Here is a 27,999-nt window from a genome sequence, read left to right on the forward strand (position 1 = left end):
AGATTTTTTAAACCCTGAGCTGAGGACAGTTTTGCTCTAAAGCTAGACTAATAAATCAGTCAGCCTAACATATATAGATGGTTAGGTTATGTAAAAAAAAAAAAAATACCATCAGCCAATATATCATTGGATTTTTTTTAATGTTCAAATGGAGAATATAGATATTATACAACAATTCCAGTTTGTGAGAAAGACACAAAGGCAGTATCAGCTGGACCAAAATGCCTTTAACATGTCAGTAGGGATTATTAGTGTTTTACACTTAAGCAGGTAAAATGCTACACATGGGAACAAGCCTGCTCAAAACGGAATGCATTTAATTTTTTATTTTAATTTTATTTTTTTGTTTTTTTTTCCTGCTTTATTGTATAGTGAAAGAGAGTGACAGGAAAGGCAGAGGAGAGTGAATAGAGATGACGTGCAACAAAGGACTTGAACCCAGACCACTGGGGCAAAGACTTTAGCCTTAACGGTGTGGGCGTTACCTGATGAACTAATTGCTCGTCTGCTCACCCCTACAAACAGGTTGTTTTTCTATTTACAATAGAGCCATTAAAGGCAAAGACAAAGTGGTGTCCAGCATGGTTGTTTGAAAGCCTCCCTGCTGTCTTTTGTATTTGAAGAATAAGATAACAGAACAAACAAGGAGGTTAGCTGTCTCGCATTTCCCTTGGCGACCCTTATTTGCTTCAGTTCAGGTCTTCGTTTGTGTTGACACACAAACAGAGGAGCATAGAGTGGTAGCCAGGGCAGCACACTTGATGGATATCATGATTTCAGCGTCCATGGCTTATCTCTACCTTAAGATTGTCCCGTGTTAGCTGAGAGGTTTCTATAGAAGAAAACAGTCAAGGTGCTTATTTGAGTTGCCAGACAGCCACTCGTCGACTAATGTTTGTCACAATGTTGACTTAGATTGAGATGGATTTGTTTGAATCTGAAAATGGACACTATCTTTCCGCAAGGTCATGTGAATTCTGGATTTTTCTGAGAGTTTGTTGGGCAGCAGAGATCAGTATGTGGGCTTCTAAACTGTAAAGATGCAGATTTGAGCTGTATAGTCTGTCTGGAGAATTTAAAGCTAAGAGGCAAATAAGCAGCACCTGCCCTTCCCTTATTACCACCATTGTGGTGTCCTTAAATGACCAGCAACCACCACAGTGGGAATCGGTGTTTGTGCAGGGCAGGTTGCAGGTGAAAATGTGTGTGAATGAGTGTGGAGCAGACATAGTGCTGCTGAGAAAGAGCATAAATGTGTGGTGAAGCTACTGCATAAAGGGCTTTTTTTTTTAAATAATCCTGATAACAGGATACTGTGATTATCATTCAGAAACTTGCAGCTCTAAAGCAACATTATGCAACTTTTAGTTGATTGTTGAGGCTCATTCCCAAGTAGTCAAATACTGATGTTTTGAGTTGGTGCTTCGGTCCACCCATCAACAACATGCGTCTGTATTTGACGACCGGGGAATGAGATTCAACTAAAAGTTGCATAATGTTGCTTTAAGTTGTCTCCCTGTGATAACACTGTTTTGAACAAGTACCACTTTCATAACTCACACTGGTTGTGAGCAAATATATTTAGACATATAACCACTTATAGTGATAGTTGGCTGTCATTGATGAGCTATATTGTTGAAAAAATCAATCAAATTGGTCATTTCTGTCATTTAAAAGGTTTCTGCATAGTGGAGATTGTTTTTTGTCTGTACAAATAGACATCTGAAGACAAACCAGCTGTAAAATTCTTCTGTGTGTGTGTGTGTGTGTGTGTGTGTGTGTGTGTGTGTGTGTGTGTGTGTGTGTGTGTGTTCAGGAGCTGTAAATGATTGTGTTTTTCCAGCTGAGCAGAGCCATTGTTGCCAGTCTATCTGTCCAGAAGACACAAACACACACACACACACACACACACACACACACACACACACACACACACACAAACTGACACAAACAGCAACAAGAAATGTCTTGTTGACATTACGTAACAGACACAGATTCACTACATTGTGGTGGGATCCGATGTTACAGAATAGCATGATGTTATTACTTGAGTGATATTAATGGTTGAAATAAGAATCACTTGAAAAGAGTAAACATAATATAAATTGTTTTTATATCCATTTTTTTCCAGGGTTCTTTTGGCATTGGAGTATAATCTTTTTGGATTGTGGAAGCTCATTTTTGCATATTGGTGATCCTTGTTTTGGCTCCTAGTCATGTTAGTTATGCATTTGAATCTGCAGATGATTTCCCTTCAGATGGTGTGTGAGACGTGTGTAATATTTGTACATGGCAGAAATGAAACACTCACAGCTGAGTCACTGGCAGGAGGACATGTGTATTTTATTTGTGTGAATAAGAACAGGCTTATATTCAGGCAGACAGGCTGCTGAGTCATGTAACCCTAAATTTTAACCCCACGTGACGGAAAGATAAAAAGTTTTCCATCCCGCTGTTGAGGCACCACTGTTTTACTTTTTTATTCATTCATTTTTCTGTGCTGTATCCTGTCCAAAAGCACTTTTTATGTGCAAAATGAGCTTTTACTTTTTTTTTGCATAAACCAGAGTTTTTTTCTTTCTCTCTCTCCTCTGTCTTTCCTCCCCTGCCCTCTTCCTTTTCCCTCCATGTGTTTTCTTCCTCTCTTTTGTCTTCAGGACCAGTTTGATAATCTGGACAAACACACTCAGTGGGGGATCGACTTTCTGGAGCGCTACGCAAAGTTTGTCAAGGAGAGGCTGGAAGTAGAGCAAAACTACGCCAAGCAGCTACGGTAAATACACACACACACACACACACACACACACACACACACACACACACACACAGACACATGCACACACGCACACACACTGTTCACATGTATACAAACTACAACAAATAAACATGTAGATATATTAACATATATAGGCTGCAGCAAGGCTGTCATAGTACAGTTATGGGAAACAGTCTACTCAGTAGGGGTGTATATCGTAAGTTTTATCAGAATACGATATTTGTATTTTTTGGACCTACAATCAATATAAGATAATACCAGTAAATATCCTTGTCTTTTCCTGTGCTGCTTACAATTTACTGCCTGGCGCCAGACCGCTAGTACCAATTGAATGGAAAGAGGTATGCTTGGACGGATATGGTGACATAGACTTAGGAATTTCAAAATTAAAAAAAAAAGGGTTTATCTTAAAGATGACAATATGTATCAATGTTTTCACTTTGCTATTGCTATGATAACTGAATTGATATATTGATCCACACTGATATACCATTACACCCCAACTGCACAATAAACATTTTCATTTCAGTTCTTAAAACAGTTAAGTTACAGAATGGCTCTGCATCAAAACAAAGTAGCTTGCATAATTTTTTCTTAAAATAATTTCTCAATTTTTTAGTGACCTAGAGAGGCTTATACCAAGATCAGACTTCGACTCTCATCTTTTTGTTGGAATATTATGAAACATCCCAAATACAGCTGTGGTTGCCATGATACAATGGGGCACTCATTTCACTCCAGACACCAAACATCTCTAGTCTGATCTCAGCATTAGTGTTTGCAACGTTTGGACTTGTTAAGGACAACCTCTCTTCATCTCCAGCATGCACATGACACTGAACTTCAAATGCAGATCTAACAATATCAGCACTTAGCAATGCAAATCATTAAAAATGTTGAAAGAAAGGCAATGTGGTGAATCACCAGTGGTGATATATTTTATTCATTTGTTTTTAATCCATTGTTAAAACACTGGTTGAGTGAACTCAATAAGCATAAACCCAGTAATCCTCATTAAAACCCAATAGAGTCCCAGTGGTTGATTTCAAAGAAGGGAAATCCCTTCAGAATACATCACACACACACACACACACACGCACACACACACACAAACGCACACACACACACACAAACGCACACACACTGTGCTGCTGCAGGTCTAGAGAATGATCCATCCTCCGTGTGCGTGTCTGTTGACGTGTGAATGCTTTTACAGTACACGTAGTTCAGACAATATTCTTTTTTTGTCATTAAAAACTCAAACACACACACTCACATTCCCCTGCTCTCTAGTTAAATCATTAACTTGGTGCTGTACTGTACTGGAGTGTGTGTGTATTGTCAGAGCCTGAGGGAGCAGGCAAGCAGAGGCTTTGATGTTTAAATCTTTGATTCATCTTTAATAATATACAGAGATCCTGAGTATGTGAGTGGATGCAGGCCTGTCTGTCTGCCTGCCTCTTGTTAGTTTACCTGTCTCTCTACCAGGCTTAAAATATCAGACAGTGTTTTAACCTCTGTGTCTGCCTCTCTCTCTCTGTCCTATCAGGAACTTGGTGAAGAAATACTGCCCAAAACGCTCTAAAGATGAGGAGCCAAGGTGAGTAAATGTGCATGATTTGGTCTATGTTTTAGTCTTTCTACTTGTATTTATTTCTTGGATGCCTGCACACTATGAGAGCCGCAAAGGCCTGCAAGATGGTTCATTTTCATCCTTTTGGTGGTGGAAATACTGTTTGACTGTTCATTTGTAGGATCCAGACAGCCTGATGTGGTTTCATTCATTCTGTCTGTCTACAGATTTACAAACTGTACAAACTGGTCATATGACAACTGTGCAAGTGTTTTAGGCCACTCTAGGAACGGGCTTATCTACATAATTGTATATATAATGTGTAAGATTTAGTCATCCTCACTGAAACAGGCGTGCTTTGGGACTGTCGACACATTCTTCTAAATGCATGTCACAGTTTTGCTAAGTCCTGCTCTGTCAACATACAGTAGCAATGAGACACCGTTCAGTCATGAACAACACACAAAAAATCAATTCTCTGAATTTATGAATTGATTCTGAATCACAGCAGGTACAAACTGCAAATACTGGGAGGGAAAAAATGTTGGAGGTTTGAATTTTAGTGCAAAAATATTAGAAAGACATACAAATATAGTAACAAAGGAGCATGGTGAAACAAAAGGTGTGCAATGAATGTAGTCAGTGCATAAGCTAAAATAATTTCAGAGATTCATGCAATATAACATATGACATTGTACACTACACATAAATAATCCAGCTATTATTGCATCGGTGTATCGTTGAGTCTCCTGTTTCTCCTTAACTCTAAATCATCATATATAGCTGGGAACAGATCAGAAAAATGAAATGTGTTGTTTGCCATGTGAATAACATTTTTAATTTGTGTTTGTTGTACAGGTTCACATCATGTCTGTCCTTCTACTCCGTACTGAATGAACTCAATGACTATGCCGGTCAGAGGGAGGTGGTGGCGGAGGAGATGGCTCACAAAGTGTATGGAGAGCTGATGAGGTACAGCCAGGACCTCAAAGCTGAGAGGAAGCATGTGAGTCCACTAAAAAGTCCATACTTCACTGCTGTTTGCTTATTATTATTATATTATTATTATTATTATCATTATTATTATTATTATATTATCATTAGTGACACATGAGGTTTGTTTTCAGTGGGGTTTTTTTGTGCATCTATTGAAAAATGAAGCCCACATTTCTCAGAAAACTTGTTGCTTCCTGTCATGAAACGGATGTTGCTGTTCGCCCTTTGCATCCCGTGCGTCGCCTCATATGCATTTATTTTCTGTTTGGCTTCACTCAAGAGGATAAATATGTTGGATGTGATGTTAACCATCTGTCTTTTGCTTCTTCCACCATCTGCTGATGCCATAATCTCTGACACTGAGATCACGGTGCTTTTGAAGAACAGCGCCCTCTTTTTGTTTTGTGCTGTAAAGCATCAAACATCCCATTTTACTCATTAACAGGCTATAAGACACAACGTACTGCTTGTATATGTTTGTAATATTAATGTCTTAAATGTCAGTAAAATGACAAAAAAATTTAGCAAAGCACTGAGCATACAATTTCTATTTAATAGTTGTATAATAATGTCAACTGGACTGTGCCTGATGTATTTTTTTGCTTTGTTATAAGCTGTCACATGACATTATTGTTGTTAATCAGCGACCTGGTAATCAGTTTAACTGTCTTTGCTCCTAGGTACAGTCTTTGAGTTTCAGTTAAAAAAAGATAAAAGGTATTATGTATGTGATTGTATCCATGTTTCATGTTAGCTAGATATCAAACTACAATGAATAAATCAGTTCCTAAGACATTTAAGCTAAATCTGTGATGGAAGGCATGATATGTAATAGAGACAACAAGGAAAATCCCTGCATGTCATAAATATTAGATCACAGACAGGAGGTACAGTTTCAACCTCAGCAACAAATTCAAAAAATATGTAATTTTTTTAAACACAAAAGTTCGTTCTTGGCTTTGGAAATAGGAGTTAATCAAAACATCCCCAACTCAAGGTCTACTTAGCAGCCTTCCAGGGGCTTCTAACAATATCACATGGTCTTAATGAGCACATGGAGGTAGATCTGTTGACAGTGTTGGCTTACAAGTTAAGCAGCAAAGTTCACTCTTGACCTTGGTAAATTGTTGGTTTGACAAAACAGCCCTAACTCAAGGTCCACTACAAGCCTTTTCTGGACTTTTACTCACATCATATGGTCGTCATCAGCACATGTCAACAGATCTGTCACCATGACAACTCTGTAAACTATGAGTGCCGATGGAGACTCAGCTGAAACCTCTGGGAAAAAAAAGCTAAAATAACGGGGTTTAGCTGGGATTATTTAGTCAAATTATACATTTTAAATCATATGGTGTGAAAGGTGTTGTCTTCCAATGAAAATATGCTTTTCATAATTATGTAATCAGTAACTAGTTGTCAGTGCGGTTGAGTCTGAATTTATTTAACTGCTTTAGTCACTTGACTCATGTAAATCTGCGTCTGTGACCTCAGCACTTTTACTTCCAGTGGATCATTATTGTGACACGTTTGTTCCAGTCATTTTGTGTATGTGCATATGAGTGTGCTTTTTATGCACTATTTATGTGTATTTTCCTGTGTATTCTGTGTTAACGTCTCATTTGTGTGTGTGTGTTTGTCTGTGTGTGTATATGAGCAGCACCTACAGGAGGGCAGGAAGGCTCAGCAGTATTTGGATCATTGCTGGAAACAGATGGACAACGTAAGTGAGGAGGGAGGGAGAAGGAGGAGGGGTGAAGAGAAAAAAAATGTGTTCAATATTCTGTGTAAGGGACAGCCATCTGTACTCGTCTCATACTTGTTTGAACAAGGAATGCAAGAAATGCAAACAAAGGTAACTATAGGACAAATGGGGATCTGATCATTCACTTTAATGCCATACATGCTATTATTTAGTGAAGAGACCAATATGGCATTTGTGGTACTTGTAATTGTTTTTACATCAAAATTATGCTCCTGTGTAGTGTTCTGTCCAAATTAATAGAAAGTATAATATGAGAATGTTTGTGTCTGATTGTCAAAAGACAGCAGTGTCCTTTTCTTCTGCCTGGCAAACTTCCAAGTCCATGGGGACCAAGGACAGGGGCCAGGACCAGGAAACACACACACACACACACACACACACACACACACACACACACACACACACACACACACACACACACACACACACACACACACACACACACACACACAAACAGGCCTCAGTGTAGACCAGCCCCTCCCATATCAATACAAAGCAAAGGCCCATGTGCCACATTTGGCCCTTGACAACCTTCTTTTTGGCTCCTAAAAAGCTCCAGAGAGAAATTCCATTTGTTCACTTCTGAGGTCATTGAATTGCATTTGCTGGAGTTATTTTCTAACAATCCACTCATTACACGACTTATAATTAACCACCACAATTCCATAAGCGCATAAATGCTAATTGCAGCCTGTTAAATTTATAAATAATGCATGTCCAGTCACAGTTTTTTGGCCTGCGGCCCATTAGTCGAGTTACTCTGGCACACGTGATGGAGAGTGTTTCAGTGTGTGGTCTGCATGACTTTAATAGTGACTACTTGGTGACTGGGCTGTAATGTCTCAGCTATTCACTGTGTTTCCTTCACTACTAATGTGACCCAGATGGGCTGGCAGGAAGTAAACTATCTCTCTCTGCCTGATTCATCTCCCTCTCCCCTTCTTTGCCGTTTTTAAAAAAAAAAATTTATTTTTTTTTTACTCCCATTCACATTTTTTATTCACTGAAGACTCTTTGATAATGTCAGGAAATAAAGAAAGTGCATTATAATCAGAGTTTATACTGTATATTCTTGTGTTTTTTGATATATTTAACATTGTGCCTCCTTTGTTTGTTTGTTCAGAGTAAAAAGAAGTTTGAGAGAGAGTGTAAAGAAGCAGAGAAGTCCCAGATAACCTACGATCGGTTAGATAATGACATCAACGCTACCAAATCAGAGGTGGAGAAGGTAGGAAGTTCCCACCTGCAACACTGTAAAGAATCTGTTCCTCTTTTAGCCAGCTTCTCCTTTCTTTTATCATCAGTCAAAATACCAGCATGTGTACTTTCAGTCTTTAGTGGCCACATAACTGAAGACAGTACCGGATGAGCCATAGCAAAATTTGAACATGGTAGGGAATAAGAAAAGTTGTTCTTTTGACTTTAAGATCCACATTTAAAGTCCAACAATTCAATAACAGAATAACGTCTGTTTTGTTTTTTAAGTTAGTAGTGTATAATTGATACCTATGAAATTATACTGTAGCTCCCTTTTTCCTTCCACACTTACTGTATAATTAGACTAGGTGGATTAGGTTAAAGCTTGAAGGAAAATAAACCTCTCCAAACAGAGGTTAAAGCACAACCCGCTAAGCCTCGTTTCTAGATGAGGTACTGTCTAAAAACAGTTGTCATCAGAATAACTATGGAAATAAAGCAGGGATGTACAATAAATGCTCATACTAAATCTCTATGTGGAGTTTGCGTTGTTGGACCTATATTACATTTACAAGAATAATAATAAAAATAATAATAATAAAGTTTATTTATATGGCACTTATCGAAACCGTTACAATGTGCTGTACACTTAAAAATCACAAAACACACAAAGGAAAAAAAATTACAGATCCACAGATCTTGTTGTGGGCAGTTTCATGAAGGAAATATTTATCACAGCGCAGAAAGAAGCGTGCATCTACTCATGGATGAGAGGCTCGTGTTTGTGAGATTTACACATTAATGGCGTTTTCCTCAGCTGAGCTGTGTGAGCTATGTGAACTAGCAGAAGATGCAGCCTTCCTTCTGCATGGTGATATGGTTAGCAGGTGTAGTTTGATGGAAAATAATTCCTACATGACACTGTTAGCATCTGACACCAAAACAATCTAGACTGGTGAATAGCACTATAGGAAAGAGGAGAAATATGTTGATTTGGGGATGAACTGTCCCTTTAAAGGGAAAATTGCAAAAATATTTTTTCATAGCATTGGGTTTCGGCAGCAGTTCCATTTGTTGGGGCTTCAGCATGAAATGTGTTATTATGTGTGCTGTGTTCTCGTGTGGTCATGTTGGACAGACAGGAGGTGGTTGAGGCTTCAGCTGATGTGCTTCTAATGTTGGTGTTGGTGTAATTGTTCAGGCCAAAGCCCAGTTCTACCTGCGCACTCACATGGCTGATGAGAGTAAGAACGAGTACGCTGCTCAGCTGCAGAACTTCAACGCAGAGCAGTGGAAACATTTCAACAACGCCATACCACACATCTTCAAGGTAAAAAAAATAATAAAAAATACATCCTGCTGTTGCTGCATATCCATGTTTGACTTGGCTTGTAGGAATATGAATCACAATCTTAACCAAAATTTGAACTATTGTTTAAAATTCCTTTCAGTGAAAAAAAAGGAGTAAATGCTCAACAATATGTGATGCCGTTCTTTTTGTATTAAATAGGCTTCAAATTTTTAATATGATGTTAAAATACAAAAGCAATTGTTTGTCTTTGTTGCACATTAGAACTAGGGTCGGCTGATATTGGTTTTTCAGGGCCAATACCGATTATAATTAGTTAATGACTCTGACAACCAATATTTGGAACCAATATGCATTACAATAAAAATGTAATGTAACATGTTTCTGTCAATATTTAGAATTTGAAATATAAAAATCATTTAAATGTCTTAAGTAAATGTTTAATCATCATATACAGCAAGTTCCTTGCAACTTTTTTATAAATCAAGTGAAAATTTAAATTAAAAAAAAAAATAAAATAAATAAAAATAATTCCCAGAGACTGTACAAAGTACAAAGTGGAAGTGCTGATGCTTTCTTTGCACTTTTTAATTTGTTAATTTTATCGGCGATCATTAAAATAAAACGCCAATACAGATAATCAGCAAAATGCCAAATATCGGCTTGGATAATTGGCCAGGCTGACAATCTGTCACCCCCTTATTATAACATAGATGTCTGAAGAGTACCAGCAGCACAAAAACACTCACATTTTACCTGCTGTTTCACTTATCATTAATGTTTGGAATCAGCTCATCACTAACAAACTTTATCACTAAAAGTGTCATGTTGACAGAAGGTGTTGGGCCCTGTGTGCTTCATTGAATGTTTAACTGAACAGCTTGTCTCATGTAAAACATTACTAATACACAAGCTATCAGTGCAGGAGCTGGTATCTGACAGCTTGTTAACTGTTGAAGTGTCAGTGTGCGTACTTTGTTATTAGTGTTTATTCCGTTTCCTGTACTCTGTCACAGAATCTGCAGGACATGGACGAACGCCGAACGGTGAAGCTCGGAGAGACGTACCGGAGCTTTGCCGAGGCCGAGCGGAGAGTCATTCCAATCATCTCAAAATGTCTAGATGGAATGGTTTCTGCTGCCAAAGCTGTCGATATGCGAAAGGTACGAAGCAGTATGGAGTGCGGATGTAAGAAAGGAGAGAGGAAAATCTTACAAAGGGTTACAAATGTGAATCTACTGTCAGGGAGGATGGAGATAAGGAAATGGAGAACTGATATTGACTTGGCTTAGTGTCTCCTCTCTCTCTCTGCCACCGCTCATCTGTTTCTATCCTTCCATCTTCCCAGGATTCATCCATCGTTGTGGAGTCATTTAAATCAGGCTTCGATCCTCCAGGCGACTTCCCCTTCGAAGACTTCAGTCAAAATTTGAGCAGAACAGGTTCAGATGGGACCATCAGCAACACACCCAAAGGAGAGAGAGACAGAGACGGGGCCCCGGGGCCACGACAAGACCCAAAACACCCCATGAGCAGAACCAAGAACAAACTGTGGCTGTTTGGGAAGAAGCCAAAGGTAAGAAGAGTGAGGGGCACTTGTTGTATTCATGTTGTTATTGATTTAATGAATCAGATGTGCAAGAAAATGTACTATAAGAAATTATTTTAAAGTAAAAACAAACGCTTTGTCATCTAGAAAAACAACTTTATGTCATAGTCATGTCATGTCAGAGAACAAAAAATATTTTTTATCCAAAAACAAAAAAAATAAGAAGAATCAAGAATAATTGCAGTGACAGTCAGTGTGAATCGACATCCTTCAGAATTATTACAATTATTATTAATTAATTATTAATTATTACACATCTATTTGCTATATTACACTCTGTTTCTAAAAAATAACACCTGATATTCTGAAAACAAGTTCAACTCATTTGGAAACAAGTGGGAGTTGTAAAATTAAAAAAAGTTTTTTAGAAAGCTTTTTAAAATTGAAGATATGGCACAAAATTGGAGAAACAATGTTTTTTTTTTACATCTGTGCTTACATAAACAAATGAAGGCAACCACTGTCAAAAATATTTTATTATTAAATCACAGGATGCTTGTTATTTATCTTATTTATATCTATATGGACAATAATGCATTATGACTGAATGGAAATGCTGATAAGGGCTTTTCATAATAAACTGCAGGCATAGTAGTCATAGACAGGGCCTTCAGAATTATATTGTTTCTTTAATTCTCATAAACTGTGACTCAGTTTTCTTTTATGCTGGTGGTTGTCAGTTCACTCTTCAGTAATGTTATTTGGGAAAGTACCAGTGGCTGTCTTCTCCCCAGACTTATTCTAGTTGATGTTGAAGTTTTAATCCCCCACCCTGTAGCTGAACATGAGCTTAGTCACATCCTGGAGACTCGTGTTTTATTACTTTCTCTGCTCCTCAGTTGTATTCTCAGCTTGTCACGAGTTGTAGGTTTTTGTCTCCTTTCCAGGATTTGTAACAACACTGAAATATTTCCTCAGATACACTCCTTGGACCTTGCCCCTCTTCATAAAAACCATGTTGGTTGATCATTAACTGGCAGCTGTTGGTTTATGTTAGCGTCATCAGCTGCCTCTCAGTATCAGGAACCTGTGTGATGGACAGGGTGTGTGTTTGTGTATATGGCTCAGTTTAATTGTTTAACACGTGGCACACTAAATTTTCACAGGCGTGTCCCATACAAGTCACAACTTTATAAAGCCACTGAAAACTTGAAACAATTAAAACTGTTCTGAACTTGACAGAAAGAGCCCCGTGGCTCGCACTAAGACGCTGGTTGAGAAAATAAGTTTTCGGGGCCTTTAATAAAATCTCTGCGGCTGACCTCCTGTCGGTTTTTAAACTTAAGTGAGTCAGTTTAAGGTCAGAAAGAAAAAGTCATACACGAGTCATGCTTATGACTCTTTCATGATTTGGTGGGAATCCTGTGAATAATATCCACATAAACCTAAATGCTTTTAAGGGGCATTTCACCCTAAAATCAAAAATACATATTTTTCCTCTTACCTGTAGAGCTTTTTTATCTAGTTTGTTTTGATGTTAGTTGCTGAATCTTGGAGATATTGGCTGTAGAGGTGTCTGCCTTCTCTCCTATGAAATGGATCTAGATGGCACACAGCTTGTGGTACTCAAAGCGCAGTGTCCACAAATGTGACTCAAGATTCATGCAAGAACTATTTTCTTTCATCTGAACTACACCCACAACCATATCAGCATGCAGAAGGAAGCATTGCATTTACTGTAGCACCACAGAGCCAGCTAACATTACAGCTCAGCCAAGGAGGACGCCATCAATTTTTCCGTCTCGTAATGTCACGAGCACGAGCCTTTAGTTCATGAGTAGATGAACACATCTTTCTGTGCAGTTGGAAGGTGTAGTTCGGTAAAGAAAATAGTTCTTCTATAAAACTGCTGAAAACAAGGTCTGATGATTATCTTGAGTAAGCAGGTCATGATTTCTGGAAAGAGACAATGCATTTGAGTTTTACAAACTTTATTTTTTTGCCCTTTGAGCACCACAAGCCAAGTGCCATCTTAGATTATATTGTAGAGAAGGCAGACATCTCTATGGCTGATATCTCCAACACTCAGCAACTCACATCAAAACAATCAAAATATATATAATACATATTTTTGATTCTGGACTGAATTGTCCCTGTAATGATAATTAATGTGTTGCCCTGACCTTTGTTTTTGTCCTGTCTCCGTGCTCCTCACTAGTCCCCTTCCTCCCGTCCCCCTCCACCACCCTCCTCCTCCTCCTCTTCCTCCTCCCGTCCCCGGTCCACCGCCAACATTTTTCCTCCACCCCGCTTCAACACTGACTTAGTGAGCCACTATCTGTCTGAGATAAAGACTACAGTACCCAGAATCCCCCAGAATTTGAAGGGCCTGAGGAGAGGGGTGAGACAGGAAATTAAGTTTTAGTGAGTTTGATTTGACAGGGTGACGTGATTTTGGTTTTTCGATTTTCTTTCTACAGGGTGTCTGCAGTTTCTGGAAATCATTGAGTTCAATTTAACTTAACTAAATTGTCTTCAATGGCTTTAAATTTGGTCATCTGAATCCTACATTTTAGGTGTCAACATTTTTTTTAGAGAGAAGTTTTTCTGCTCAAATCGGTCTGATTTGATTTCTTTTTTAATTGACTTGAAACTGGCAGACACTCTGTTGTGTTGTTTCTCTCACTCATTTCTTTCCTTGGTTTGTGTGTCTTTCTCCCCTTTTCTTTCTTGCTCCCTCTATCTCTGTTGTTTTTCTATGATTCTTTCTTTCCTTTTATTCATGAGACAGATTTTTGCTGCAATCACAAGATGGACGATCCTTGGTGATAGATGGTGTGTGTGTGTGTGTGTGTGTGTGTGTGTGTGTGTGTGTGTGTGTGTGTGTGTGTGTGTGTGTGTGTGTGTGTGTGTGTGTGTGAGGGATTGGGAGGGTTTGCAGTGCTGTTTGGGGAAAATGTGTTTCCAACATCAGGTGTGTTGCTCCGATGTTGTCCCGAGTTTGCAGTGATCTGTGTGTATGTGTGTATGTGTGTGTGTGTGTGTGTGTTGGAGTGGCTCTGCTAACAGTGTGTGCTGAAGCAGATATTTCTGCTTTCAGACAGTTTAACTTGTGAATAACAACCCGCCTCAGCGCCAAGCCAGCACAGTGATTGGCTGTCTGCTCTGTCAGAACAGTCTGTGATTGGCTGCTTTTCAAGACCTAACTGTTGGCTTGACTGCTGACATTAAAAACCACTGCTTATGGAATATTATGTCATTTAGACAGACATATTACAGAAAGGGAAAGTTGGGATATGATCTTTTTTAGGAAGTCAGTGAGAAGTGCCTTCTGGAGTTGAGTGGTTATGTTTATTTTTAGTGTTTCTCACCAAAATCAAGCCAAAATAAGAGTGATCAAATGTTTAACATTTGCAAATCACACTTTATTTGATGTTTAAAACCCTACTTTAATAGATGTTGATAATTGATTTCTAATTTTGCTATTTTTTAAAGCAAAAAAAATTTCAGCTTCTCAAATGTGACAGTTTTGCTGATTTTCCTTGATCTATATGATAATAATCTGAATATCTTTAGGTTTTGGATGAAAATAATAATAACAGTAATGTGTATTGCATGGCCAAGGTCTGGCATGGCCATTGTACAAACAGAAAAGGAGCCACTCCTAAAAAAAAAAAAGTTCTGTAGGGCTTCTACTGGTTAAAACTCCACAGGGTACTGGTAATGAATTGTAAAAATTGTCTTAATAGCAATATAACAGAATAATTTTTTTTCTAGCCTTTTTTTCTCATAATTCAACCATGAAAAGCCTCTTAGTTATTGGAAGTTTTCTAATTTTATGCCAAAGAGAATCAAATAAAAACTGTTGCTTCTTCTAACAAGAAAACATCCCCAGTTGCTCACTGATGAAAGCAGGAAATAAAATCAGAAAAGAGACATTGAACACCAGCAGGCTACTCTAACTATTCAGTAGTTCATGCGCATTAATTGATATGATCTCTGTGAGAATATTTACACTAGCTTTTGTGCAATGATTCTCTTCTGATTTTGTCTCCACCTTCTGGGAACACTGGGATCACGAATCAGTCTGACTGGTTTTCATGTTCACCAGCTGATGTGTTGGTGGCTGTTTGACTTACTGACAACTAACCAGCATCCCATGTTGTTTGTCTTTTTTTTTTACTGTAACGGTTAATGCGTCAGTGGTCAATCAAAATGGTAAGTGTATGCGACAGTGTGTCTATAGAGTAGTTATAAGGAGACCCAGCAGTGTCGTGCATGAACCCTCACTATATAGGACTTCCCATAGTGCCTAATATATGAACCCAGTAGTGATAGTTAAGACTCCTCACCTGGTTAAAATAGATTTCCTGCGTTACATCCACATAAATACAAATAGAATCCCCACTGTTGGTCCATTTTAATGTTAGTGATTGTACAGTATACCTGGTCAGTACTGACACAGTCCCAATAGTGTGCTTAGGTAATTTCAGAAGCAAAATTATTATCATTTCAAAGCAACAAGAAAGAAAAAAAACCTTTTTAAGACTTTAAATGTTTGAATACCAATCCGGCAATCAATTATTGATTGTAAATCTCGATTTTCTTACATTTCTGTGTGTTTCTGAGGTCACAAATAAAATTTTCAGCCTTAACATGCATCAGTCAGTTTTAATCTGACATTTTGAGAGATTTTTTTTCAGTTGAGCATTGATAACACGATGATTATCTGCCTTTTATTATATCTATTTAAATCTGTGCAACGGCTACGTGCTGATTAAAGCTACTTATTTCAACTCTCGACCTGCGAAAGTGGAGGCAGTTCAGTGGTGTAATTACTGCTTTAACAGATCTCTCTACACCTCAGGGAAACCTATGGATTAATCTTTATTCCATCGGTTGTATTTTCCAGGACCATACTTCACATCATCACTCACTTCATTCTAAGTTGGTTTGTAGTTTAACATGTGTCCGTTTTGTTACCACCAGGCCCCATCTTTGGAGGATTTCAGCCACTTACCCCCCGAGCAGAGGAGGAAGAGGCTGCAGCACAGGATCGACGAACTCAGCAAAGAGCTCCAGAAAGAGATGGATCAGAGGTAAGGCTTTACCCACAATGCATTGCCCAGTTCATATGAAAGAAAATAAGCCTTCGATGATGTGCTTATGTTGTTCCACACATTCATGACCTGTGAACTGCTTATTAGTCCATCCCATAAACTCCAGTGCATGTTTATCTTGTGTCTTTCAGAGACGCCCTGAACAAGATGAAGGATGTGTACGAGAAGAATCCACAGATGGGAGACCCCAACAGCTTGCAGCCCAAAATATCAGAGACCATATGCAACATGGAGAAACTGCGCTCGGAAATTCACAAAAACGAGGTAAGAAAGGGCTGAGTGTAAAACCTGAGAATGATGGAAAGGGGTGAAAAAGTCCCAGTTTAATATTATCTCAAGTCTTTGGTAGCAGGTGAAAGCTTCATCTCCTGATCAACGATGTAAAGAGATACTCTGTGGATGATACTGGTGTTAATCAGACGATACTACCTGCAATATTAACGGAAATCTCCTCTTTCTCTGTTTCTCTCTCTTTGCTGATAGACTTGGTTATCTGAGGTGGAGGGAAAGCAGAGCTCCAGAGGCGACAGAAGACACAGCGCTGACAACCACCATCACACTCCTCAAGGCAGGGAGAGGTAAAGTCCTTCACCAAAACACACAAAAAATATACACAGTGAGAAAGCAAGAGGTCAGGGCAAATGATTGAACATTTGGCATTTATGAAAGACATGGACAGAGTCAAGAGTAATGTTTCTCTGTTTTTAAAATTTTAAGTGAATCAGTGTAATAAGCAGTATTTACAGTTGAGCTATGCATGAGTTTCTCGACAAAACACAAGTTATTTTATATAAACAATGCAGAAAACTGTTTTTAACAAAACTCACATTTATTCTTAACTTACGGAGTCTGTAATTTTGGAATCATTTTCTAGGAACTTTTCCACAGAGATTATTGTCATCTGGTACTGATTATTGGTAGAACAGAGGATGAGTTCAACTGGTATTGCTATTCAAGTAATACATATTAATAATCATTTAACATATATTGATCTATTTATTTTATGTATATCAATAATCATGTTTATATTCAGATAATATATATATATTAATTGCTTGTAAAACCTTGAGTATTTTCATCAGTGCGCAGCAGGTTTAGCTAAACATGTAAAATGGGATATGTGTATACAAGCAAGCATACAATTCAACAAATATGAAGGATATTAATCAGAAATAAATTCATTACTTCGGGTTCAAATGGAGCTTTTTCATTATAATTTGTGTCAGATTACATTATTATTTGCAGAAATCTTCCTCGATCCTTATAAGGAAATGATTCCGAAATTGCAGACTCATTTAAATAAAGCATATTCAATCAGTCTGCATGTGAATGTTCACCTTTTTTCCATTGTTGCACATGATTTAAGGATTTATTCCAAACTGCAGAGGTCTCAACACTGGTTTATCTCTTATATTTCTGCTTTTTCCTTCATGGGGAATAATTTACTGCACGTCTGGTCTTTGCTATCATATCCAAGCAAAGAAGCTGCGATGTATGTTAACTATGCAAACACAAAGCTCAGTGGTGTTGCTTGTCCCCTGTCAGTCCTGAGGGCAGTTACACAGACGACACCAGTCAGGAGCATCACAAACCTCAGCAGCGCTCCAGTCCTCCACAACCCGGGCAACCCAACCCCGACCCGCACGAGTTTGATGACGAATTCGATGACGACGACCCGCTGCCCGTCATCGGACACTGCAAAGCGCTCTACTCCTTCGATGGTATGTAAAATCAGTGGGAACTTTTGGGAAATCTCCTCAGGTAACCATGTTAGGCAATGTGACACTGCTATAATACAAATCCAAACAAGCTAGCAGACAACTTTACGTGACAGACACACAATGTTATTTTAGCTGTAACACAGTCAGTTCTCATATTGCTGATGTTATAAAAAAAAAAAAAAAAGATTAACCAACATTGGATATCCCTTCGCCTTGACCGGCACTTTTGATTATCCTGTATGTATTTGTATTAAGTGTAAACAAAATAGAATGTTTATGTGTTCCAACATCAAAACTACATTATCAAAAAGTAGTTTAAGACCAAAACTAACCTTGCTGTGTGTTCTATGGTTTGTTTTTTATCTTAGGTCAGAATGAGGGGACACTGGTGATGGCAGAAGATGAGGTAATGCTCCTTCCTTCAACACATACACATGCTAGTTTATTTAGACTCAATCCCACATGCACCATCACGCTAATGTAAATACTCACTAGAGCCACCAAATGTGGATTCATCCGCTGCTGAAAATAGTCCCCCAACAAAAGCTCTGCTTCCTTTTAATTGAGTAATGTTTGCTAACAGCTGCAGTCACCAGCTTTTTAAGAAAATTGTGTTGATAACAACAATATTCAACAATATTAGAATAGTTCCAGCCTTATAGTTTAACAATCAGAGCCCCTGTGTAAGGTTTCAAATTAATTGACGTTGGCAACTCCTAGTGGTAATATAAAAAATGACACTATTGTAATAACATTTACAGAAAAGTGTTTCCTCTCAACTAATCCAACCTGAACACTAAAACAATAACAACACATAGTTTACATGAAGTTTCAATGGGGTTGTGTCATTTGTTTACAAACAAAAATGTGTGTCATTGAGATAAATTGCCAGATGATATTTTTATTAAATTTAAAAACTACACTATCAGGCTTTAAAATAAATATCTTGGCTTTGCTGTAGTTAACCCTTTGAAACCTGAGAAAACTGACCCGATTTAGTTCAAGAACATAAGAAGAAGGCAACAAGAAAATACCTAGATAATACCTAAAAATTAACTGAAAAATTTCAAAACAAAGAAAAAAATAAACGAAAAAATGCCCTGACCCCTAAGGAAGCACTAATATATATATATATATATATATATATATATATTAGTGCTGGGCATAGATTAATTTTTTTAATCTAGATTAATCTCACTGCAATCCTGTAGTTAATCTCGATTAATCTAGATTAAAATTATAGATTTGAATTTTGCCAAAGATATTCAAAATAATATCTATCTATCTAAATGATGAAAATGCATCACAAACTGCTTGAGAAAGCTGTTCTACTATAATATTTGGTAAAGAAAAATAATGTTCCATAAGATTTACTTTGGTGTTTAACTTTTTTTTATTTTGTTAAACACAGACATTTAGGAACACAGGTTCTGTCTCCATGTGGAAAAAGCTTTTTCCTGCTAACTGGAATGAACAGCAGAGGGCGCAGCCTCTGATAACATGACCCTAACTGAACTGTGGGCCTACATTAGAGGTCATGAAGAAGACCATTAACAGGCAGCAGCTTTGTGACACGGCTTGAGCCAAATCACTCCAGTCACTCAGGCAGACCAGCTTCCGCCTTGTTCACGCCCCCTCCGCGTAATTCGACCAGGTACACATCCGCGCTTAAACAACAAAGTGAAATTGGTGCCTTGCTCACTGTATAGACCCAACTTAGTGAATAGTTTATCGTGCGATAAGGAAATGAGAATTGCGCGTTAACGCAGCACGTTAACGCCGTTAACGGCCCAGCACTAATATATATATATATTCTAAACACATAATTATAAAAACAGTTTTAGTCTTTTTCTCTTTTTCTTCTTTCTTTCTGTTATAATTTTCTCTTTCTTACTTATTTTTAAGGTCATTTTTCTCATCACCTTTAATTAATTTCTTGCCAAGTTGCTTATTGCCTTTTTGCCACATTTTCAAAATAAATCAAACCAATCTAATCAGGTTTCAAAGGTTTAAATGCTTGTGAAAAGTGTCTGAGCGCAACACACGAAAAGCGATGATGATCTAGGTTTCAAAGGGTTAATGGGACACCTCTGTTCTAAAAAATAGACTTCATTTACTCAATAAGTGAGAATCTACAGATTTTGTTGTATGATTTAAATAATTATTTTATATAATATAATAATTAAATTATTATATATAAGTCACGTTAAAAATTGTATCTTTTTCTGCTGCAGGTGTTGTACATCATCGAGGAGGATAAGGGCGACGGCTGGACGAGGGCGAGGAAGCAGAGCGGAGAGGAAGGCTACGTCCCCACCTCCTACGTAGAAATCACCATGGAGAAAAACAGCAAAGGTGCTGTCACCTACATCTGAAGCTAACCCTGTGGTCTGTCCTCTCATCCTGTCTGTCCTCCTCTCCATCCTCCCTGCTCTCTGTTCCTCAACATAACACTACAAAAAGACAAAAAAAGACAGCATCTCAGCACCTGCATGGACATTCATCTGCTCTGTCTCTGTCCTCCTGTTCATCCCTCTAACCCTGTAATCATTTGTCCTCCTCTCATATCTGTGGGACTGCTGTTTCAGAGGTGAGTGTCTGAGCACGGACACGAACAGGACAAACATATTTGACGGTGTTTGATTTGTATATTGTATATGAAGCATTGCTGTGTGTGTGTGTGTGTGTGTGTGTGTGTGTGTGTGTGTGTGTGTGTGTGTGTGTGTGTGTGTGTGTGTGTGTGTGTGTGTGTGTGTGTGTGTGTGTGTGTGAAAGATGTCTCCACTGCTGTTTTGAGCCTTATGTCGAGGCTACACCACTTCTTATCGATCAAAGTGTTGAAGTTTGATGTAATATATTAGAGAGGATTTATTTTTTAATTATGTTAATGTTTCTTTTTTAAACCGGAGACATTTATAACTGATTTGAAGCTCTTTGGCTCCGTGTGTTGACATTCAAATCTGATGTTTTATCTGTCTGATTGCTGTGTGTGTGTGTGTGTGTGTGCGCGTGCGTGTGTGCGTGCGCATTCAGTTTATTTTTTTCGGTGTTACCTGTGCCATCACACTAAATGTGGAACACTTGTAGAGGTTTGTCTGGTTTCAGTCTGGTTGGTGTTGTGTCATGCAGTTACAGGCTGATTTAAGCTTTTTAATGTTGTGTGTCCTTTCAGAGCAGAGCTGGAAGTTTTAAAGGATAAGGCTGGTGTTAATCTTTATTTTTGTTATTGTCAACAAAACGCATGAAAAGACCAAAACCAACAAAGTGATTCTGTCTGTGGCCCCAATGCTCATTGGTTCCTACTGATACGTATGTCTTAAAAAAGGTCACACATTTACGATCTGCATCAGACCCTGAAGCAGCTGAGTGATTGACTTTTATAGCAACAAATGAAGTAAAACTGTCAGTTAAAAATGCAAATAAGATCTAAAAGAAAAGCTTTTTAACCACTAAATTGGCATGAGGGGAGTCCTCTATCATATTTGAACTCTAAATTCATTTAGATTGAAGGTAAACTTTACAGATTTTTCTTTCATCTTCACATACAGCCCACACTGCAGTGACACAGAGCTGGCTGAAAATCTGCAATGTTTCCCTTTAAGACATTTATTAATAAGTCAGTGTTTTCCCCCTGTGGAGAAGTCACTTATACAGAACTTGTATGAGAGGTCTGGACCACTAGTGAATTTGATTTGTACCGAAGAGAGATTCAAAGTAGCCAAAGATTGAGCATCTCTGACTATTTTAGGATTTTTAGACACCAAGATGTCAAAATATCTTTTTTTTTTTTTTTTTTTTTAAAGCACAAATCAGATAAAATCAGAAATAAATAATATTATATAGTATTATAATAATACATAATATTATATAATATTCTAAAAAATATATATATTTTTTGTTATAAATATTTGTCTCTTTAAGGGGTTGTAACTCCCAGGTTGGGAAGCAAAGAGGAATAGGAGTTACACAGCGCACACTTTGTTAGTGCGATTGAGTCATTGTTTGTTTGTTTTTTTCATGGTTAACAATAAGACAATTTTCTATACCACCAGCTGCATTCTTTCATTTTAAATTTAGAAACCTGAAGTTACTAGATAAAGTTAGATAGTGTGAAGGAGGGTGTATGAATCATCTTTATAATTCTCACCGACAAATCATGTACTTTGTTATCTTGCACTCATAAAGCGACTGTTCTTGGTCATTGTTTGAGTCTCTGATTAAAAGCAGCTCTGATCATTAGAGTTTCCATCAGTATCCATGATAGTATAATTCTTTACTACAGGTGTTTCATTTGCCAGCTGAACATCTCAGCAGCTAACTGGGAAGTTGTATTTGTAGGAGTTATCATGTTTTCAGTTATAACTCAGTTACTGCTAAAATGTGTATAAAGAGGTGGCTGCCAAAAGTACAAAAAAAAATAACTATTTTTCTCCTTTTTCCACTGTGTATCAGATGTGAATCTGTCATTTATATACTTCATTCACTTCATTCCTACCTTTCCTGTTTCCCTGTCCCTCCAGTTTATCATTCCCTCCTGTCTTTTTCCTCCACCTCTCTCTCTTTTGATCCCTCCTTCCCTGCCTTGTTTTTGTCATTTTTCTTCTCTACTTTTCTTGTTCTAGTTGTTTGTTTCCTTATGTCCTTTTATTTACTTTATTTACTTTACTTTTCCTTTTTGTACCTCTTGTGAATTGTCTCTACCGTGATCAAAAATCTTAAAGTCTTTTTAATTTCCTCTGAATCAACACTTTTACTCTGTTAGAACACACTTCCTTCCCACTCTTCAGTCATGTTTGTGTGTTACAGTGTGTGTGTGAGAGAGAATCACAGCCCATTGTGTGTCTTGTAGTAACTCACTCTCTCCTCTATGTGACTGCAGGTTCCTGAGGGCTGCAGGGTGGCCGGGCGATTTGATTGGCTGGTGGAGGGCTCACGCTGATTGCTGATTATTATTGGTGGTGGTGGTGGGGGTGACCCAAAAAAGAGAATAATGAGGGGATAAAGGGGGGTAGAGAGGGAAAGAGAGGGATGGGAGACAGGTTTGCATGTCTGCATGCTCACATATCCATAATCAGCAAAGCATTGTGGGTTATTAGAGGAAGAGGGGAGCTTCATAAGTAGAAGACAAGATTACCAAAAATACACTAATGACATTTAATAGCTTAATAAGTGGCAGCCGCTTCAGAAGTCCCGCTCTAAAGTGCAGGAGATATTTTTGACAAGTTGCAAAAGTTTGACACTTCAGCAGCAGGAAACAGGAACATTTGTGCTCGTCCACAGCGGTGAGGACCACATTCCCTCTGCTGTGATGCTGGATTGCAAGATGAAGCAACTATCAGACATTGATGAGAAAAAAACTGAAGGTGCAACTTGTCACTTCCTGTTTTTTTAAGGGTCTTAAACCTTTTGAAATCTATGCAAATTGACATGAATTCTTTCAAAGGCATGAGAGGAAAAGAAGGCAATGAGCAACTTAATTAAAATAGGCCAAAAAAATTAGCAAGAAATTTGCAAAAAGTTAAACAACATAAAAGTAAAAATCAAGAACACCTTTTTAAAAAGGAAAAAAGTTTTATTTTGTAGAATAACTACATGAATGATGATTTTTTTTAAAAATAACCCTATACCTTTTTTTCCACCCTTTTTTTGCCAATTGCAGGACATTTTTTTCCAAATTGTTTATTGCCTTTTTTCCCCCAAAATTTTTCAAAATATTTTAAACCAATTTTCTCAGATTTCAGAGGTTTAGAGGCTTGTTAAAGACGTGTGAATGCAACACAAGAAAGCTGATGCAATCCAGGTGTTAAGGGTAGAAAGATGGGACTTCTGTGACGGCCACATACATTTCTTCTGCGATCACAGGGTAAAAACCTGCTGATGGTTTGCTCCCTGTGGATTCAAACATTCAAGCATGTAGCATCTTGTTTTAACCTCTGACAGCAAATCGGGAGCACGTTATCTGACCTCATTAAATGGGGCGTGGCTAAAGGTAACATACAAGCATAATTGAGGGTTTCAGCTCACAGAGAGCAGCGCAGCAGCAGGGTTTTCCCTGATTTGTTGTGGATTTAGCCTTAAATGTCAGACAGGTGCATCATCCCACCTTCACTGTCTGCTTTGTGCTTTAACAGGATGGGTTGCTGTTCATGAATCTAATCACTGGCCTCTGTAGATGCTGGTTAAAGCATTGGAGGAAATCTTTCTCTAAACCTTTTGAAGTAGAAACTTTTCACTTAAATATATTAACCCCTTAAACCATAAAATGACATTTTCATGCATTCTCATCACAAAAAAGACATGGCAACTGAGCAACCAGATATGCAGAGAAAGTCTTCTAGATGCAGCTGAAAGCTCTGGAAACATCTAGTAAGTGATTTTTGTAATGACCTTTTTTGTGTCAAATAGCTATTTCCAAAGAATAGTCCTAAAGCTCAAAATTAAATGACAAATTTGCCTTTTTTCTTTGAGCTCTCAGCCTGCAATTCTCAATTTTTTCCACGTTTGCTGTTTGTACTTGAATATTTGTAAAATATTTAAATATTTCTCTTTACCAAACCTTCTGCTCCAGCTCGTTGTAAGAGAAAATCAGTTGATTTTAATCTCAGAATTCAGGGTTTGTTACCTTTCAGGGTCAGTTGTGCTACCAGTATTTGCTGCCACTAACAACGTCAGTCCTGCATTTATTCGTGTCATTTTCATCATCATCATCATCTGTGTTCTGTTGGTGATGTCTGCCTGCCTGCCTGAGCCACTCTGCTCCTCATGCCTGCCCTCACCCTCATACAGTCGCATGTCCGTAACGTGTCCCAAACATGATCAAGCGTTTCATGTGTGACTTTAACTGCAACTTTACAATTGTGTGTGTGTGTGTGTGTGTGTGTGTGTGTGTGTGTGTGTAAAACTTTGGCTGATGTGTGCGTTGAATGCTGCGTCATTGTGATGTTTTAATGGAAATCCAGCATGTTTGATTTTATTTTTTGTGCGTTTAATGTTACTCTTCAGGCAGATAGCAGGACTATCAGGTGAATACAGGACCTCGCTACCCCTCTTTCTTTCCCCACCTGTCCTCCTTTTCCGCCTGGGTTGTATAATTACACCAATTGACCAGCAGGTAGCAGCCTTCCCTCACCAAAAACACAGCTCGGCTCGATTCGCTTTTAATAACGCCAAACTTAAAGAGGAGCTCCGGCGTCTTTGCAGTCAGACTCTGCCTTAAAACTTCATGTCGTTTTACCGTGGAGGGATTATTCCACGCATATCTGGATCTGTCTGCTCTTCCGCCTGACTACATCTCCCATCAGCCACCTTGGGCTCAGCCTCGCTTCCTTTGGGGACTCTCAACTGCATCTCCATTAAAAAAAGAAGTTTTCCCATTTAATCAGTTGTATTTGTGAATGTGACGACACGCGCGCATGTATCAACAACACGTGCGCATACTTACGGAAGGCCAAACGGGTCAAAAACACGTGTTGAATTATGGCACGTTTGGCTCTCTATACACATTGACATGTAAATGTGTGTACATGTCCCTTTGTTACATGTGTGACCGTAGTTTTTTTTTTTACCATTGAATGATTTGTACATATTAACATCCTTAATGTCACGCTGAATGTGTTTCCATGGTGATTGTTTTTAGGTTTGTTTGATTGACACTCTTCATGAGAGGCAACAAGGTTTGAATTGAACTGATGCACTTTGCCCTGAAGTACTACAGCATTTGAATCTGATTATATGAATGAATGAATGTGTGTGGTCTGCTGAGAGAGGGGGTGAACTTAATGAATGACCACTGTGTAGCAGCGAGAAACAAAAAAAGCTTGAGAAACTTTCTCTTTCTGATGGTTTTTATACTCTTTTTGTAACGAGCAATGAAAAACGTTTGATTTGCATGATTTTCTAGATTCTTTGAATTCATCTTTTCATCTCTCTGGTGATTGTTTTTTTAACCGTTCACTGTATCTCTTCAATAGACTAACAAAACTACACACCAGGAGTAAAGTTTGACTTTCTATTGACGCTATTTAAGACAAAAATGCCACTAATAATCCGGCTGCTTGTCAGTATAAACAGCAGGCGACGCCTCCGTTGTAATCTGTGTTTCTTTGACGAAGCTGTGAAATGTAAAGAATGATGCTGTCGGTGTTGTTACTTGAACTTTGGGTCAGGCTTCTACACATTTCCTCTCCTATCTGCAACCGTTTTGCAACAGAGAAATTATTATTATTATTATTATTATTAAATTTGCTTTCCACAGTTTCATGTTTTACACTTTGTACGGATCAAACTAACAAGACACGGACCCTGTTACCTCCAGGCAGAGCCAGGCTAGCTGTTTCCCCTGTTCCCGGTCTTTGTGCTAAGCTGAGCTAATTGGCTGCTTGCTATAGCTTCAGATTTATCATAAAGATACTAGATTGATATTGATCTTGTCATCTAACTTTCTGCAAGAAACTGAAAAAAGATGTTTGTAGGTGTTTATCCGTAATGTCCAACTTTTTTTTTTTTTTAAAGAATTGTCTGGTTACTTTCATTTGTGCCATTTTGCATCCCAAGTTCAACCCTGTTTCTGCAGATTTTGCTTCTCAAGATGACAAATTGCAAACCATCCATGCTTTTTGTTTTGCGTACACATCATGGATAGCTGCAACTGCTAGCCTGCTTGTGATTCCTGAAATTGAGCTCAAACTTCATGTTTTTTGCCCCTTTTTGAAATCTAAACACATAAATGTGCAGTCAAGTGTTGCATATTTGTTTTTGTTCTCTTATTTTTTTTCCAGTGGTAATATGTCACTCAATCCATTTTCAGTTTTAAAGCAGTTCAGGTTGCAGCAAATTATTTTTGATAATTGATTTATCAAGTTTGATTGTATGGTCCATAAAATGTTAAAATAAAATAGTAAATAATACCTATCAAAAATTTTATCAGCCTAAGGTAATGTCTTCCAGTTTTCTTTAACAAAACAGTCCAAAACCCAAAGATATTCAATTAATGATATAAAACGGAGAAAAAAATACAGCAAATTTAAGAGAATATTTGTTTGCTACATTACTTTTTTTAAAATCACGTTGCAGCACTAAAACCAGTTGCTTGCTTGTAAATGTGCACTCAGATTTATACGTAGTGGAGACGATAATCCTCTGACGTGATGTGTGACGAAGTGATGAACAGAACTGTCACCTCTGTTTCTTGCTTAATTAGCATTAATGTTGCTGTGAGGATGCTTACGTGACGTGTTTTACTAACTCTTAAACAGACGGTGCACCTCAAATGTTTCACTTTCTGAAATTTCATTCTCTGAGTGTGCTCATTGGACATGTTTGGAGTGTACCGTCCCTTTAATAATCAAAGGATACGAGATATCAGTAGTAATGCAACAGCTTTGAAATGAGTAAAATTCACCAAAAAGTCCCAATCAGTTTCTTTTTTTAAGCATAAATATACATATACAAACTGTGAGCTGAGTATTATAATAGCCACTGTACTGTAATTCAGAGTATTATGCAAAAACATAATTAAAAAAAGCAGCTTTGAGATGTTAAATATGACAAAGTCCCTGCCAAGCTACTGTGAGTGTGGTGCTGTTCACCACCCGGAAAAAAGAAACTTGTACATTCCTCTTGTTTTAAACTCTGATCATGTTTGTCCTGTGGAAACTTTGTACAGACTCTCTCCAGCGGTTTATAACTCCTAAACTTTTTTTTTGTAAAATCAGCATCAGCATCAACACCAATCACAGTAAATAATAAAAAACAGCAGCAGGTACAAAGGTGGTTCTGCAGGAAATCAGCATCCATTTTAATGTGTGTTTTTACCATGTTGTATATGTTGTAATAACCAATGGCAGTACTTCTCTTTCCATATTGTTGTGCACATCTTTTTTACTTTGAATGTTGTCAGACACTTTGTGAAGAAATTGCTTCTTTTTTTTCTTCTTCCAAGATATTGTTCTAATAAAATAAGCAGCAATGAAAAGTATTCTGTGACATTTTCTC

At 37.9% G+C, this 27,999-nt stretch overlaps 1 protein-coding gene across 3 annotated transcripts in view; it reads left to right on the forward strand.

The window, feature by feature from the left end:
• The window catches only part of fnbp1l (formin binding protein 1-like), a 55,038-nt gene extending 27,059 nt beyond the window's left edge, over positions 1–27,979 (forward strand). The window contains exons 2-17 of one of the 3 annotated variants that reach the window (XM_088077462.1): positions 2,658–2,773; positions 4,326–4,376; positions 5,208–5,355; positions 7,006–7,068; positions 8,234–8,338; positions 9,509–9,637; positions 10,633–10,779; positions 10,965–11,192; positions 15,369–15,383; positions 16,155–16,264; positions 16,417–16,549; positions 16,769–16,863; positions 17,831–18,006; positions 18,375–18,412; positions 20,241–20,361; positions 22,886–27,979. In XM_088077462.1, coding sequence (XP_087933588.1) covers positions 2,658–2,773; positions 4,326–4,376; positions 5,208–5,355; positions 7,006–7,068; positions 8,234–8,338; positions 9,509–9,637; positions 10,633–10,779; positions 10,965–11,192; positions 15,369–15,383; positions 16,155–16,264; positions 16,417–16,549; positions 16,769–16,863; positions 17,831–18,006; positions 18,375–18,412; positions 20,241–20,361; positions 22,886–22,893 — 1,683 coding nt within the window. In that variant the 3' untranslated portion in view covers positions 22,894–27,979. Of the gene's footprint in view, positions 1–2,657; positions 2,774–4,325; positions 4,377–5,207; positions 5,356–7,005; positions 7,069–8,233; positions 8,339–9,508; positions 9,638–10,632; positions 10,780–10,964; positions 11,193–15,368; positions 15,384–16,154; positions 16,265–16,416; positions 16,550–16,768; positions 16,864–17,830; positions 18,007–18,374; positions 18,413–20,240; positions 22,261–22,885 lie in introns of those variants that run through there. The other 2 variants (XM_088077461.1, XM_042481977.2) reach the window with 2 other exon arrangements.
• Positions 27,980–27,999: the final 20 nt, after the last annotated feature.

This window comes from Plectropomus leopardus, chromosome 5, assembly GCF_026936395.1.
Source record: "Plectropomus leopardus strain MGB_pleo_1.0 chromosome 5, ASM2693639v1, whole genome shotgun sequence".
Lineage (NCBI taxonomy): Eukaryota > Metazoa > Chordata > Actinopteri > Perciformes > Serranidae > Plectropomus > Plectropomus leopardus.